This window comes from Mastigoproctus giganteus, chromosome 12, assembly GCF_048544385.1.
Source record: "Mastigoproctus giganteus isolate SK-2022 chromosome 12, ASM4854438v1, whole genome shotgun sequence".
Lineage (NCBI taxonomy): Eukaryota > Metazoa > Arthropoda > Arachnida > Uropygi > Thelyphonidae > Mastigoproctus > Mastigoproctus giganteus.
In genome coordinates this window covers 95340111-95358418 of record NC_143586.1, presented here as the reverse complement: position 1 = coordinate 95358418, position 18308 = coordinate 95340111, and the positions used below count along the sequence as shown (strand labels likewise).

The 18308-nt window shown below is 35.6% G+C and overlaps 1 protein-coding gene across 1 annotated transcript in view; it reads left to right on the top strand.

The window, feature by feature from the left end:
- Nucleotides 1–18308, top strand: part of LOC150077286 (liprin-alpha-1-like) — a 1048988-nt gene that overhangs the window by 407596 nt on the left and 623084 nt on the right. Inside the window, exon 5 of the mRNA XM_090386159.1 lies at nt 5970–6056. Coding sequence (XP_090242285.1) covers nt 5970–6056 — 87 coding nt within the window. The remainder of the gene's footprint in view (nt 1–5969; nt 6057–18308) is intronic.

Sequence of the window (18308 nt, the reverse complement as noted above, 5' to 3'; positions counted from 1 at the left end):
TGTCCTTCCCCACCAATGATTGCTACTACTTCACATAGTAAAACTTCCAATTCAAGAAAGAATATCTAAGACACCTCCATTAATACTGATTACTCATCCAACCAGGAAGATCCAATTTTTGAAATATTTGTGGAAGAAGATATGGACACTGGTCAGCCTATATTTCCAAAAAATGACAGAAGTCCGAACACCATAAAACTGCCATACTGAAAAAGCAGTCAGATTCAGCTCCTTTTACTCATCTCAAGCAATGGTTTATATTTTACAGTGCAGTTGTAGGGGACTTCGTAGCAATAATGATGATATTCGTGACCTAATGCATCGCTACTCTCCAGTTGGTTTCTGCTTACAGGAAACCTATTTAACTTCACAAATTTCCACTTCCATAAAGAACTACTCTTTATATCGAAAAGATTGCAATACATTGAATGCAGCCTGTGGTGGTGTAGCCATTTTGATCAACTCACATCTCCCAACCAAGCAAATTGTTTTTCTAACAGAAATTGAAGCAGCTGTTGTATGTTTCATTACTCAGATTGCGATAACACTAGTTTCAATCTATCTTCCACCAAATCATAACTTTTCTTACCAAGATCTGTAAAACTCCGTACAGTTACCTTCCCTTGTCTGTCTGTTGGGGGATTTCAATGGCAACCACTCCTTATGGGAATTTTCTAAATTAAATAGACATGGCCTACTGATTAAAACCTTTCTAGATAAGTAAAACCTTACCATTCTTAATACAGGTGAACCTACTCGCATACAATTGCCAAATGGACAAACTTCTGCAATTGACCTCTCTATATGCTACCCAGTACTGGTTCCAGCCATGGAATGGTCTGTTATGAATGATCCTATGGGCAGTGATCATTTCCCAATTATTTGTAATATGCTCACTACAAAACCACCATTTGCTGAACTCTGCAGGAAATGGAAATTCTCTCTTGCCAACTGGGTCAAATTTCAGTCGACTATCACCTTGGATGAGGAAATTATATGATTACAGTCCATATATGATGGAATATATCACATCCCACTTGTTATCAACAGCTAAAAATTCTTATTCCCTTTTTGAATCCTCCAGCCCAACAACATTTTAACTGCTGGTGAAATAATGAATGCACGAAAGCAAAGAGGGAAAAAAATAAAGCGTGGAATTTATTTCGACGATCCCCAACCACAGCTACTCTCATTAACTATAAGAAACTAAGGGCAAAAGCATGTCCCATTCAAAGACAATCCAAGAAGGATTCTTGGACTCAGTTTTTGTCTACTGTAAATAGAAACACTGACTCCAAATTAATGTGGAAGAAAATTAGCTTTCTGGCAAGTTTCCAACCATCCCTTCCACAATCCTTTCCTGGAATGTGCAAGAACTCTCTGCTCCTCTGGATATAGCAAATGCTCTGGACAAAACCTTTGCCCAAGTCTCAGCAGCATCAAGCTATTCCCTGGAATTCCAGAATATCAAGAACATCACTGAACAATGACCCATAAACTTTCGTACTTCTCTAATTTTACTGTATAACCAGCCTCTTCAGTATTCGAAACTTCTACAAGCCGTTAGGACAACATGCAACAGTGCTGCAGGGCCGGAGGGAAAATATCACATCATGTTACAGAACCTTGATGACAAACATTTGCAACTGCTGCTTTTATTTTGTAATCGAATATTTCTGGAAAACATTTATCCTGCATCTTGGCACCATGCCACAGTTTTGGCCTTTTTGAAACCTGGAAAAGATCCTCGCAGTGCTTATAGTTACCGGCCAATTTCCCTCTCCAATTGCTTCAGTAAAATCCTTGAGAAAATGAACCACAGGTGACTTGTTTGGATCATTGAAGACCAACATCTAATGAGTAATAATCAGCATGGCTTTTGACAAAACAGGTCTACCTTAGATCTCATGATTAAGGCTGAGTCCACAATTCACAGTGACTTTGTGAAAAATGAACACCTTATTATGGTCTCTATAGACACAGAGAAGGCATTTGATACTACCTGCCATCACATCATTCTCATAGACCTTCATGCTCTTGGTTTACAAGGCAACTTGCTATATTTATTAAGAACTTTATGGAGTCATTCTTTTCAAGTGCGATATTTTGACTTCCTTTCTACAACATTCTTGCAGGAAGAAGGAAGTTTCACAAGGGTCTGTACTGTGTGCAACCCTTTTTGCCTTTAGAATTGACTCTGTTACAAAAGAACTTCCATATATATACTGTCGAAGCTTACCTTTATGTTGATGATCTCTCTCTTTCTTGCCATTCTCAGAATACGAGATATGTTGAACATCAGTTACAGATATACGTGAATAAAGAACAAAAGTGGGAAGTGCTCAATGGCTATTATCTTTCACAACAGAAAACTGTTACTATACATTTTTGCAATCAATGGAAATTGCATTCAGATTCTGAACTTCACATGTCAGAATTTAACATTCCGATTGCCAGCAGCATCAGATTCTTTGAATTAACCCTTGACAACAAGTTAAAATTCCTTAAACATATTAAATTTGTATGTAATACCTGTCTCAAAAAAATGAACATACTAAGAGCTTAATCTGCCCTGTCTTGGGGAGCAGTTTGTACATCATTGCTCTGATTATATAGGGCACTGATTAGATCCCATTTGGATTATGGGACTCCAGTCTGTAATTCTGCCCGAAGGAGTGTACTACACTGGCTGCACCCTACACAACACAATGCATTACAGATTGCACTTAGAGCCTTCAGGACATCTCCAACTCAGTCTATATATTGAAGCTCACAAACCCCCTTTACACCTCCTTGCGGAGGTGTAAAGGCAGATATATCTTCTGGCAGAACTGGCAGATATATCTTTAAAATATCAAAAAATCACTCAACTTTAGATTTGACTTCTGTCTGTATTCCAACCTCTGACCATGGTGTCATTATAGAAGCAGCATGCCTTCAACAGTGGAAAGAGCTATGACACACTCCCTGACTAATAACAAACTTTTCCTGTTGAAACAGGAACCAAAATTTTGCCACTCAAGCATCCAGACAACTAGAAGGGAAGAAGTGATACTTGCATGGGCAAGAATAGGACATACTCATCTGACCCACCTCGTTTCACTCAAACGCGATGATCCACCTTAGTGTCCAAACTGCTCAGCACTTCTAACAGTCAAACGTATTCTTATTGACTTATATCACCAGGACAGAACATCAGTCCTGCTCTCTCTGACTGAACTGCAAGAACCAATATCAGTAGTGCATATTATTGGTGATGAGGCAAATATTAATGAACTTTTCTGCTTTCTGAAAAAAATTGGAGTCTATTATCGACTCTAAATAGATTTCTAATATGAAATTGAAGTGGCTTCAATTCAAAATTACCTCTAATGCATCCCTATGGCTAGGTGCACTAAAGCCACTGCAGTTTATGCACCACTAAGCACACACACATGCACGTGCGGACGATCTATCTGTTCACTGAAGATCAGATATGGAGTGGGGTGTGAGTTAAAATTTTGAGTTACTTTCCCATAAATACTAAAAGGTTGTTTCACAAATTTAGTTGACCAAACTCTCATTGGTTTACATTCTTGAAAGGATTATGTTTTTTTTTTTTTTTGTTAAAATAATTTTCTACGAACAGGATTGTGATGTGATGAGAATTTAGTTCAGTTATATCTGGATATTTATGAAAATAAGGTATGAAATCAGCCTCCATAATGTTATTATTTGAAAGTGGTTGGCAAAGGAGACAGGTAAAAAAGAGATTAGCAACTCTATGGGATTAAAATCTGAGATTTTTCCTAACCATGATTATTGGTTTCAAGAATCTCCCTTGAAATTCTTTACCTGAAAATAAGTTGATTCTATCTCTATTGCATTTATATTTTCCATCAGCCGTATCATCTCTTGTCCTGATTTGTTTTCTTGGTGTATGAGAATGATCCCACTATCAATTTCGCTCCCCATGAGAATTCTAAATTCATTTAGGATTTGCACTGACATTAGCAAATTTCAGTCATTCAATAAAGCCAGAGTATGTTTATCCAATCGAGTGTGTAGTTGTGCTCAACTTTATGTTGCATTTTCTAGAGAAACTTCAAGAACTGGTGTCAAAATTTTGATTGAAGCTGAATTACAGATTGGCTTAGACCGACACCAAGAAAAAGTCTGCATCAAAAATGATGTCTACCAAGAAAAGTAATGCATTGCTGAATTAAACTAAAATTCAAGCATTATATGCAAAGGTGTTGATATTGTTGATAGTGATATATTTTTAAATTCACTGTTCATTTTCTTTTATTGTTCATTTAATAAGTGCTCATATATTTAATTTGGTAGTGAATGATTTTGGAATGTCAACTATATTTGCAGATATTTTAGAATAGAAAAGATAGTATGAATCAGAGCTGTAATACATTCTACGTTGATATTAATATTTGTAAAATAATAAGAGGAGTTTACCTCAATATAGTATGTAGAACACTTCCGTATGATACTCTCCAGAAATTAAAATGAAAAAATCAAATTAAAAAAATTAAAAACAAATTGGTTTTTAATTATTTATTTTTTACTCTAATGTAAGTTTTCGATTTTTTTTGTTTTAATTTCTGGAGCGTATCATACGCAAGTGTTCTACTTACTATATATATATGAGGTAAACTCCTCTTATTATTTTACAAAAATTTAGAGTAGAAAGTAAATTTTAACAGTTAGTACAATGATTTTAAAAATAATATTCTTCTAATACATTATTTTTTTCCACACCATGGTACACCATGTTTTGTGATCAACTTGTGTGTATACACTGTAGTTTCTGTAAATAAAAAATTCACTCTTTATTTTTTTACTTATTGATTTTTTCTGTATCTTGTAAAACCTTTGTAGTTGCATAGCTTGAGAGGACCGATATTTGAAATTGTCAAATATCTGAAATAATCTATTGATCTTCTCCTGCAACGGTCATTCTGTTTCTGGGCTGCATGCATTTTTTTTAAATTTTTTTATTTATTTATTATTTTTTTTGTAGTTCTCTTGCCATCTTGTATAGGTTTATAGTTTTAAACCTGAGAATAATGATAAATAGTTATACTTCAAGAAGAGAATAAATTTCATAAAATTTCTATAAAATTCATAAATTATATGCATCTTCATAGTTTATGCCAATCAGGAGATTGCATTTTATATACAGGGGCAGGTTCATGAAAATATTTTGTACATTTCTAGAAAATTCATAAATTATGTCTATTCTCATAGGTATTTTTAGGCAGGAGATCACAGTTTATGTACAAGAGCCAATACGTGAAAATATGTATTATATTTTTTTCAGTAATACCACACTGGTGTGCTCCACGTATCCCCAAGAATGTGGTAAGATGCATTATTTGTCAATTCAGAAGTTATTTTAATATTGCTATTCAATTAACAAAATTATCATGCACAGTAAATTAGATTACTGTGCATGAATATTGAACTTGGAAAGAAAAGGGATTTTACTTCAAAGAAAAGCTAAAACTTTTCTATTGAGTGCATTATTACATTACATTACCTAACTGAAACTTAAAGAAAATTATTCCTTTGTAAATCAGTTAGGGCTATAGCTAGCCAATCACAGGAAAAGGAAATGAGGTTCCCCATGATATAAAACTAATAACATACCATCTTCTGCAAATCCAGTGTGTGTTTGATTAGAGTAGCAGCCTAAAAAAACACACACACACATATTCTGCAAATGACGATCTATAACTGTGTCTTTGGGTGAAAGGAATTTTGAATCTGTTATCTTGTACATTATCATTGTTATTTATTTAATTTGTTTTTTTTAAATCAAAGATAGAATTACTTTTAAAATTGAAAATTAAGTTACCTTCCTGAATTGTGTGTGGGTTTTTTTTTTTTTTTTTTTTTATTATTCTGCAATGATATTACAAGTTCCATTCCAAATGAAGTGTAGTTAACTTTTATTTTTTTTATTTTGGATCTAGTTAGCACAATTTAAAACCAAAGTAGTCTCAGGGGATCATCCAGAAGAAAGGAAGCCAGCAAATGGAGAAGAATCATCTCAGGCAAAGGTAAAGAAAAGCTATCAAAATAAGGTTTATGTCTGCCAGGTAAATCAGGATATACCCATTTCAAATTGTGTGGTAATATATACAGAATGTTGCACTTTTCATCAGGACATGCATCACTCATGTAAATATTGCCAGTCATGTAAAACAGAAAACTAAAAACCAGTTAAGATTGTTTAATAATTATTTTCAAAATTAAAATATAGTACAAAATCCAGTAATATATAAGATTGTTAAAACACATAAATTAGAAAACTGAAAATATGAAACATATATTACAGTAAGGTTACAGCTATCTAAATCTTTCAGAATTAAATTTTCCTTGTTGATGGAATTGCATTCCAACCAGGTGTGAAAAATAGTTTGTTTCTTATTGTTTTGAGATACAACTTTTAGTTGTGCATAGTATTTATTGTTTTCTTTTATATTGTATATGAAGATGGAAGAAAGTACTAAACCTGAAGAAACAATAAGTGAAGAGGTGCTACGAGAAGTGACCTCGGATGTTACCGACAATGAATGGGAAGAACAGGTTTCAGGTACAGGACTTAACTGAGATAGAGGTTTTCTCAGGAAGAACGTTGCAAAGAATTCCCCCTCAAGGACCTGGGTCCTCATTTCTCTCTGGCAGGCCAGAGAGAGAACTCTAAATCAAAGATGCAAAAGTCGAGAGCTGGAAATAGTGCTAAGAAAGATCGGTCTGATAGTAGAAGTTCAGGTGAATCAATAAAAAGTAAAAGAATGGATCACAATAAAGAAAGATCAAGATTAAAAGAATTTGAACATGTAATGGAAATAAGAAGTAGACGGAAAGCATATTTGTTTCATGTGTATGTGGAAAATCTGTTGTTGAAAGAAAGATTACAAGAAAAAATTTGAGATACGGTTTCTTATGCCAGTGTAGTGAAAGAAAAGCCAAAGGGTTCAAAGGTTGTCTTAATCAAGTCCGTAGGTGAAAAGTTTAAAACCAGTGATAAAGTAAAAAGAACTGTATTAAAAGAAGTGTGACCATTACTAAAGAATGTAAAAGTGAAGAATATTAGGACTATTAGAGATTGTGTTGTTCTAGTGGAGGCAAAGGGAGATGATGACATAAGCAAGATCAGGGGTTCACGAATTAAACAGGTTGGACTTAAATTTAGCATACCAAGAACAATATATCCTACAATTATTATTTTTGATATGAAAAGGAAATTGAGCAAGAAGAATTCCTAGACCAGTTATGGGTTAAAAACTGTAAGGAATATGGTATATCCAAAAAAGAGTTTAATGGAAATATTGAATTTTTATCTATAAATAAGTCCAAGAATTCAGAAATGATGAATTGGGTGCTGGAGATCAGGTCGAAGGTATGGGATGAAATTAAGAAAAAAGATCGATTGTATGTCTTTTGGATGGCATATAAATATTGTGAGATTTTCTCTGTAACTCAGTGCTATTAATGTCTGAATTATGGTCATATATCAAAATATTGTCAAAGAGATCTTATATGTGGACACTGTGCTAGGGCTCGGCACGTATAAAGACTGTATATATAAAAGTGAGAATCCATCTTGTATTAATTACAATTTACAAAATAGGCCAATGAACCAGGCTGCGGTGGACAGGAATTTTCAATGGGGTAGTGTGGAGTCTAATGAGAGAAGTGAGATTCTCGAAGACTTCCTCTCTACTTCAGGGCTGGAGGTACTGAATGTGCAAGAAGACACCAGCCAACGTATCCAACCACACACGAGGAGTCCTTTATAGATTTAACTATGTACAGTTGCTATTTATAATAGGATAGAAAGCTGGAGAGTAGTGGAAGATTTCTCAACAAGTGACCATAGAGAAATTTTTTTTTGAATTAAGAAGCACTGATGCCGTAAGAGAGGATAAAGAGTTTGATAAAACGGTTTGCAGTAAAAACTGCAAACTGGGAAAGATTCAACATGGCCTTTTGTACCCAAGTTGATGATGTAACTGGGATGTATTGAGTGAGGTGCAAAGTATTCTGCATGCTGCCTCCAAGTGCAGCATGCAGAGGAAGAAATTTAGGAAAAGACCTGTAAATTGGTGGAATAATAGTTTAAAAATACAAAGAAGAGAAGTAAGTGACATTAGAAAACAGTTTCAGTTCTATTATCTAGTGATGTTTATAAAGTAGAATATAAGAGGTTAAGGAGAGAGTATGTAAAAGCCATTTGTCAGGCTAAGGAAGCCTCTTGGAGGCAATATGTAAAAGAAAGAGGATCAAGAGAACCAAGGAGTTCTATTTTTAAATTAATAACTGATAAAGTTAATTTTAATGATGTTTATTATACTGTGAGTTGTAGAAATATAAATACTTTAAACTGGCATGAATCCACGAGCATGCTTCTGTACGAGCTGTTTCCAGAGTTAGAAATTGAGTACTCTGTGGTACAGCGGAATATCGTCAACGGCAATGCTTCATATTAGCCTTGGAATGTAGAACAACCATTTCTGTATAATGATGTCTCAGAGGCGATTGCACTCACCAAGGATGACTGATTGCCAGACCTTGATTTAATTGAGATAAAAGTGATGAAGAAATCTTTTCAGTTAAGGCCAATTGTATTGATAGATATGTTTAATAAATGTTTGGAATGGGGTTCCTTTCCCCTGGTCTGGAAGACGGCTCTGTTAAGATTGATTATAAAGAGTCCAAATAAAATGCCCAGTGTGCTTGGAACATACTGTCCAATTGCTTTGTTATCGGTAATAGCAGAAACATATGAACAGCTATGTATTAGCAGATTCGTGATTCTGTATATAGAGAAAAATATGTCTTGTGAAAACCAATATGGTTATAGAAAAGGAAAACCTACAGAAGACGCTGTGAAGATGGTGAAGTACACCCAGGTATATGAGAGATGGTATGTTTTAGGAGTATTTGTCGATATTCATGGTGCATTCGACAGGCTATGGTGGGAGGGAATCCTATCCAGAATAAGAGCCACTGAGTGTTAAAGTAAAATTTTTTCAGTATTTAAGTAGTATTTTTGTGAAAGAAATATTAGAGGTTGTCCTCAGGGCTCAGTGATCGGTTCTCAGGCCTAGTGTATCATGCTTGATGAGTTTTTAAAACAACACTATGTCGGGGCTGATGTGATAGTGTATGCCGATGAAGTGCTGATATTGGTATATAGCAATGCACGGTCACAAATTGAGGAGTGTGCAGGGAAAATTTTGGGTAATTTGTTGGAATGGCCTGGAGTAAATGGACTTCACATCTCAGAAGCTAAAACAGTGCATATGCTGCTGAAAGGTCATTTGAGCATGAATAGGCATAGGCATCCACTTATAAGAGCATCAGGATATGATGCTGTTGTTAAATACTTGGGAATAAAGATAGGAGTGCTAGGGCTCAAAATACTGGTCAAAACCTTAATACTGGTATTTCGGTATTTTTTAATTTATGAAACTGGGATACTGGTATTCTAAAAAAAAAAAAAAAACATTTTCTCAATAAATTTTGATGACAATTAGGTGCAATAATAAATATTCTAACAAAAATTATTAAATGCACAGTTGTTCTAAAGACAAAAAAAAAAAAAAAATAAATAAATAATATACATAGTGAAACTGCAAATTTGGTTGTCTAAGCATTCACATTACCTGTCCAAATAAAGTAAGCTCTTAAGAAACATAAGCAATCAATAGTGTTATCATTTAAACTGGATCTAATTTTGGAGCATATTTAATTAGTGGTAGAACACATCCTTTTGGATTCTGTGCTCGTTGGTGCTATTGTACTGAGATAGTCATAGATGAGTTGCAGTTTACCCTCCCCCCCTTTATTCCCTCATCTTCAAAAATCTTATTTTCTTTTTGACTTTTTATAGCACTATATCCATATTAACAAAAGAAGGGGATTGACGTTAAAGCTTGGTGAGGAAACCCAATCTAAGATGTGGGGGTTATTTATTAATTTTTATTTCCCTGTACCTTAGTATTGCCACCACTGGCCATTGTATGATTTTCTCAGTAGCTCCTCTCAAGCACTAAGGCCCACAAGCTACCTGACTGTGTTAAAAAATCACAATTTACAGAAGCTGAGAAATTTTCTCATAGTTTCTCATGAGCAATGACAAAAATATTATAAAACAAAAGTCATTTATCATACAAAATTACAAGTACTGTAGACTCTCGATTTTCCGGGATAGATGGTAAAAAACAAATCCCGGATAATCGATTTCCCGGTTAATCCAAAAATACAGAAGTCCTCGACATATGTAAGAGATACGTTCCAGGACTTCTTTACTTCATCGAGTTTTACGTAACTTGGGAATGACTAATAACATATTGCTACTATATTATTATTGACAAATCTGAATTCAGCACGATATTTGTTAATATTTGACCATTTTCATACAATCTTATTAGTTTAATTTTCTGATCCAAATCGATCGCATTCCTTTTGTTGGTGGGCCTCCGTAGCCAGGTGAGAAGGATCAGCAGTGCGAAGCACACGCTTCTTGATTAGACTGGGGTTCGAGCCTGTCGCCACCAAATACGGAGGATGTGGAAAGGTCAGGGAATGACCACCGCATATCCGGAGCAATATGGCCTTAGTTGCTAATGCTCCTAAAAACCAAATAACAACAAAAAAAATCCTTTTGTTGGTAGATTTACTAGCATCGCTGTCACTTATTCTCTTAGTCGGCACCATGATAATGGTCAAAATTAAATTTTCTGAAAAGAACTTCACAGGGTTTAGCCAAAAACTCACTATTATCACTGAGCACGAGCTCACATTTTACTAAAACACCTTTCCGGAGGTCAACAAAAAACAATAAAAACAATTTGCACTTTCCATCTTATTGGGTGTTTCTGTTAGCGCAATCTGTTATAAATGGTAGTAAACTCGATCTTATTGCATTTGCGATAATACCGATAGCTGAAATTCTGTGGGTTTCTACATTATTATGGTGAAATGTGTTCACTTCCTTCACTGAAATCTTCAGTCATATAAAAAAAAAAAAAACCCATAAATAATTGTAAGAATCCTCTCTTTTTTTTCCTATTATTTTGCGTGTTACTCCGATTTCACTTGTGCAATTTGTGAGTGCCACAGCACGCACAAATAAGTGTTGCTTATTTGTGGCATGCACAAATAAGCAATCATTGTTGATTGCTTATTATTATTATTTTTTTTGTTGTTGTTTTTTTTTGTTTTTAAATTTTACAGTCCTAAAAAGAAAAAATTGAGTGAAAACAAATTTATGTAAATCCGTAGTTGCGTAAGTCGAGGATTTACTGTATCGAAAATGTTCAGTAACCTACGTAAAAAAATGTGGTGATAGATAAAAAACTTGCCACGTACTACTGGTGTGTCCAATACAATGCTTCCCTTTATTTTTTGCGATGTCGATTTTAAATCTAATAGCTTCCCTTTATTTTTTACAGCGTGGCGTATGGTTTGGTCACCAACATTATAATTGTTCATTAGAGATTTAACGGATGCATCGTTTTCAAACTTTTGAATAATTTCAAGTCTTTGTTTAACTGCAAACGCAACTCTTTTGTGTTTACCCATCATTTTCGCGATTTCTAAACAAAAAAAATATTTACCATAAAAAAATTTCGATCCTTGACATAAATAACAAAACAAAATTTGTCCTTTTGTGGTGCAACGGAAGACAGCAATTGACGCGATGCACTAAAACAAACTAGAAATTTGGTCCTTTTTTTTTCTTTTTTTTTGTTTCCTTTTTTTTAATTTGGAGTCTTGAAGTGTTCCGTTTAATCCGGTCCCGGTAATTCGAGAGTCTGCTGTATATACATAATTGGTATTTATTTAAATCTAATCTATTAATCTTTCTCATTTAATCTGTTAATACATGCTATCATTTCCATAAAATTTCTCTCAATTAACAATATCAACTCTTTCTACAGCTACAAACACTAATCTAATTCAATCGTAATTACTTCCTCATATTTCCATTAATCAGCAATATGGATTTCTTCACAACAGCAATCCATAAGCTGACTTAATATTACAAATTCCATTATAGCTCTCTCTTAATTTAGCAATATCAGTTTTCTTTACAACTCAATTCTAAACATTTCTGTAAATTTCTTCAAATTCATCCTTTAAAATAATTACAGTTTTATCTAAGCACCCTTTTCAATACAACAGTTCAGAGGACTTACTTTCCTTCTCTTTCACGGTAGGATTCCTTTGTGCAGATTCCTTCCAAGGAATGCAGTGAAGTCTTTCTTCTTAGTTGATTTCTGCCGTATAACTCTTCCAGAACTATCTTATTTTGGGACCAGTTTTCTGTTAATACTGAAGGAAATTGCCACAGCAGTAGTAGAAGCCAGGGCACTATCTGACTGGCTTGTTACTCAACTTCAGGATTAACTTTTAGCACAGAAACATGCCCAGCAGAACTCTTCACTATATAGCAGGACATACCCAGAACTGGACCCCGAACTGAACCCAGAACTACCACTGCAAATCTGGAACATCTCCGAACAACAACCACAAACCACTCTTTTTGTGGCGCGAGAACCTTATTTATTTACTTTTAATTTATGTATCTCTGCCTATCTAATTTCAACCCGACCCAATCAGAGTGTTATTCTTTAAACTCAGTTTTCTTCCTTTGGTGGGAAAACAGTTTTTCCACACAACAAGAACTCTCATCTTTTACCTGTAGATCACCTGCTGACAATACATTTGAACTGCTATATACCGACGTCCTTTCCCAAAATGCACTAAGTTTCGCATCCTCAAGTAGTGGTGTAATAGCATTAGCAAAGGCACAGGATGCAAGAAAGCAAGCTTATATAGCATCACCCAAAAAAAAAACCCTTTTTCACCCATCCACTCGCTCCAAATGTTTGTCAAGTTCTGCTTGAATCTGTTTAAGCTATCACCTTGCAGGTGCCTAGTCTCCAGACACTGTAATTTGCAAAATTTAAGCCTTTCATCATAGGAGAAACCCTTTGTTAAATTCACTAATCTTGTTGCCCTTCTCTGTACTTGTTCCAACAGCTCTACATCCTTCTTAAAATGAGGCCTCCAGACCTGTATACAGTACTCAAGGTGCAGCCTGGCCATTGCCTTATACAAAGGGTGAATCACCTCCTTATTCCTGCTAGAAAAATTCCTGTATATCATTGACAAGACACCATGAGCTACTCTTGCAGACCATCTGCACTGCTCAGAAAACTTCATATCTACCTGCACAGTTACCCCCAGACCTTTTCATTTCTACCACTGTCAGTGTGGTACCACAAAGTTGATATGTTACTCTGGTATTACTGCTTTCCCATATGTAGTACTTTACATTTTTCAATGAGAAACTTCATTTGCCACCTCTCAGGCCATCTGCTCAACTTTTCTAGATCCTGTTGCAGCAGTGTACTGTCATTAGTGTCATCAACAACCCTGCCAAACCTTTGTTTTGTCTGCAAACTTGGACATTAAGCCTGATATACCATCATCAATATCATTAATAAATACAGAAAACAACAATGGACCCAACACTGAACCCTGAGTGACTCCACTAATAACAATAGTCCACGAAGAGCAGTGTCCATTGATTACCACTCTCTGTCTTCTCCCACTCAGCCATCCCTTTATCCATAGCAGCAATTTGCTTCCAATGCCACACTGCTCCAATTTGTGCAGAAGTATTCCATGTGCAACAGTACCAAAGGCTTTTTTAGATCCAAATATATGATATCAAAGTTATTCTTTGCATCCAGTTCCTTTGTGACTACATCATAGTATCCAATCAAATTAGTCAGAAAAGACTTCCCCTTAACACACCCGTGCTGTGTTCGAGCTATAACTGAAGTCTCATCTAGATGATCGTGCATTGCTTCTTTAACCAGTGCCTCCATTAATTTACCTGAAACAGAAGTTAAACTAACAGATCTGTAATTACCTGTCTCTCTTTGATCCTCCTTTGTGGATTGTGGTCACATTTGCACATCTCCAGTCCATTGGTGCCTCTCCTGAGTCCAAGGAAGCTCTCATAATTATGGCTAAGGGTTTGCTTACTTCCTTTTCTGCCTCCTTTAATATAACTGGATAGATTCCATCCACCCCAGGTGCCTTTTTTGTGTTTATCTTCAACAATTTCTTCTCTGCTTTACTCTCAGTTATTACAAGATTATGTAGCTTACTGCCAGAGTTGAATACACCTCTGGCATTCCCCTCGCTGAATAACTCCTCATGTGTGAATGTCGATGCAAAATATTCATTTAGTTTGTAAGCTACCTGAGCAGGATCATCAACAGTTGAACCATCGATATCAAGTGGACCAATCTGATTCATCCCCATCCTTCCAAAGTTTTCAGAAGTAAAGAACTCTTTGCATCCTTTGTCAAAGATTTCTTGTATTCTGCCTTCGTCTGCCTAACCTCCTTTGTAACTTGGTTACAGACCAGCTTATATCTATCATAGGCTTCTGAGTCACGTGTTAAGTTATATGTATCCCATGCATTTTTCTTCTCTGTCACATGTCTAATTAGTTCATCTGATATCCATTTAGGCCTAAATCTTGAACAATATTTCTTTCTTAGTATGAAAAGCCTAGTTGCTTCCAAGATTAATACTTTGAATGCTTCCCATTTTGAATTTGCTGTTGGTGACATCATCAGTTAGTTCCACCGTATAGAATTTAAATACTGTCTCAGACCACTGTAGTCAACTTTACGAAAGGAAAATTCCTTCCCTTTACCCTTGATGGTAGTTAGCTCTTTGAGTAAATCCGACTTCAGCACACTCTTATCACAGCCACCTAGTGGTTCCTTTATCTACTGATTCTTGATGCATGAAGAATCACTACTGATAATCAGCTCAAGAGTATTACTCCATCTAGTTTCCTCCCAAACATGCTGCTGTAGAAAACAATCATCCAATAAATCCACAAAAGCCTTGCTAGTTTGTGAGTGACAAACCCACAAATTCCAGTCAATATCCGGGAAATTAAAATCCCCCATTTATAAGACACTCTAATTTACTGGCCCACTCTATTTCTCTGCACAATTGCTCATTATACTCATCACATTCATTAGGCCTATAACAAACACCTACTCTCAGTTTTCCTTTCTGAGTGCTTATGTCACACCAAACAGACTCAAAATTGCATTGTCCACCCACATTAACTGGATGCACTTCATTAGATTTTATGTTTCTTAACTCACAGCATAACCCCCCCCCTCCCTTCCTGCCCTGTCTATCCTTTCTGTACACATTGTACTCCCCAAATTTCCGTTCTGCACGGCTAATGTCTGGGTGACTCCATATCTCTGATATCCCAACAATATCTGCCTTTGATGTCTTGACTAGCACTTCAAGCTCATCGAATTTATTAACTATACTCACATGCATGTGTTTCTACTCTTAGTTACCCTAACACAGCCCATGTATTTCCTTGTTCCACTATGACTCCCAGCAGTCCTGGGAATTCCCATTGCCTTGCTTTCCAGGCTGCTGCTCAATTGCATTTCAATAGAAGTAGTGCATGAATCACCTTTACCTCTGACAGTGGCTACTGTTAATCAATTAGTCCATGTATCCCTCCAAGCTAGCAGTTTTCTGACCCACCTAACTCTGCCTCGATAGCATTAGCAAATATTCTTGCACCCTTTCTATTGAAGTGTATCCCATCCCTGTAGAAGCAGTCTCTCCTGTTAACAAGCACAGACCAGGCTGAGAAAAATTCTACCTCTTGGGCATTTCACAATCTCTCCAGTGCCGAATTGATCGACAAGGCTCTCATCATATACTCCCTCCTATCGTGTCTGCGCAGAATTGCAGACACTTTCAAATTCAACCCTAACTCACAGCTTTTTTTTTCAGCATTGTCTTGTACTTGTGCCCTTAAAGGATGATATATGCCCTATAATGTCATCAACCTTTGCCTCTGGCAGACATATCCTGGTCCTGTTCCATCTATCCTTTTTGCACAATATGTTCCCCGTTTCCCTGACAATAGAGTCACCTACAACAACTAGTTCCTTTGAGACCAGTGCATTCTGCCTTGGGGGTTATTCAAGGAAGCCTGAGGCTTATGCTGCACTGCCCAAAAAAAAAAAAAACATTTCCCTATTACTCTGAGAGAGAGAGAGAGAGAGAGAGAGAGAGAGAGAGAGAAGTAGAAAGGAATCACCAAGAAAGAGAAGAATGATGATATTTCTTGGTGATTCCTGGGTTGCCGCTGTGTTGAGTGATGTTCAAGTGCAAGCTCTTGCATTGATGTGGGCAGCTGAGAGCTTGATGGGCACCTCAATTTTAAATCCTTCGAGGGCATCCGCCCTGTTCTTCAAGCTCTCATATAAGCCCATAACAATGCCGAGTTGGCACCTGTTTCCTCGCACTCCTTACATCGCGCACACACAAAGACATTCCCCTTGGCAATATCATGTCCCATTCCTGATTTATCCACAAACATCAAACAAGCAGTGCATTTCAATAGACTGTGATTCAGAGGACAACCCCCCCCCCCCCCAAGTTCTCCCCTGAGCCACAGCACTTCCACTAGTTTGAGCCTTTGCTTTGCTGCTCTGGTCTCAGTCATGATTTCTGTTCACGTTCAATAAAATTCCAATACAAAATATAGCCCTAAACCTATATCCCAATGCAGTTATAACACTATATATATATGTATTTCAGTATTGAATATTATCTCCGAGTTACGTTATATGACTTTCTTATCCCCGTCAACTTATATGTATTAATTTATGATGTTACATTTGTAATAACTAGGTCGCTGTATTTATTTAGTTAAAAAAGTACAATTCAATCGATAATGAAATTTAATAAAATTAATAAATTTTACTGATTAATTGATACTACTATACTCGCTATCTAGTTTTCCGTTAAACCTTATGCTATCTAGTTTTCCATTAAATCTTACACTAGCACACGTATCTTATAACAATAGCGGCAAGTTACGAACGGGTAATCTACGCACACAAGGTATTATTTACTTTCCAAATCACACTATCTAAATTCAAAATGAACCACGGAGCTTGATTATGTCTATAAGCTACTTATAGAAAATAATTTAATCTAACAGTTAGGTCCATAAAGTGGCTAAGTATAATTAAAAACTTTTCATTCACAGGAGCTGCAAAACTTGTCCATGCGTGGATTTGATACCCTTAGCGATACTAAGTAATAACCTAATATACAAAATCTCTATATAAATTCAATTTAAACTAAAGTTTTGTTACTAGGAATATAAAGCAACTCTTAAAAATAAATTAATATGCCAATTTAAGTCAATAAAAAAACAAAAACTTCTCTATTTGCTGGAACCGTAAAAACTTTTCCTGTTCACATGTACTCTCACACCCACTCTCAAGTAGAGGGAATAAACTATTGTTCAGAAGCTTTTAATTTTAACCATTCCGCACCTGCTGTGCCATTGTTTACCCTATTTCTTAAGTGTCCTACCAGGCCTACTCTCACTAATGGAAAAATTTTTTTCATACTAAGAGAAATATATTTGTAAGATTTTTGTCTTAGTTTCATGAGGTTTTCAGGTTTCCGTTGCATTTGTATTGTGTATAACAATTCCTCTGTTAGACATTCTGTAATGTTAATTATTTATTGATGTAGATTTTATAACCTTTATGTGAATAAATCATAAACCATTATTTTTTAAATTAGTATGGAAAAACCAGTATTTTTGTATCAATACCAGTATTTCAAATCCTGAAAAAAAATTACTGATATTCAGGATCCCGGAATCTCGGTGTTGTAAGCCCTAAGGAGAGCGAATAAACTTTGTCCCATATGCCAAATATTTAAAAGATAAAGTGCGTACTCTTTATACTAAGTTAAAAAGAGTAATAAGAGTTGATTGGGGCGTAAGGGAGCGAGCTCTAAATTTACCGTACAATTGCCTATTTCTTCCTATTATAACTTATGCATCTATAGCATGGCTTCATAGGATAACAAACTCTGTGATTAAAAAAATATATAATGTAGGCTCAGAGATTTGCTCTCTTGGCTGTTACAAGAGTATGTCAAACGGTACCAACTGATGCTCTACATGTGGTGTCTGGCAAATTACCAGCTGATTTACAAATAGTGCTTATAGCATTAATGTATTGTACAAGAAATTCTGCGGGTTTTGGCTGCTGTAAAGGGATAAGTAGTTTTGATATTTTTACTGTATTCTTCATTAATTAACATACTACATTATGTTCTACAAAGATATTAAATAGGTTTAATAGCATTCGTTCGCTTCTTTTTTTGAATTTAACTAGTGATTTTTGGAAGTT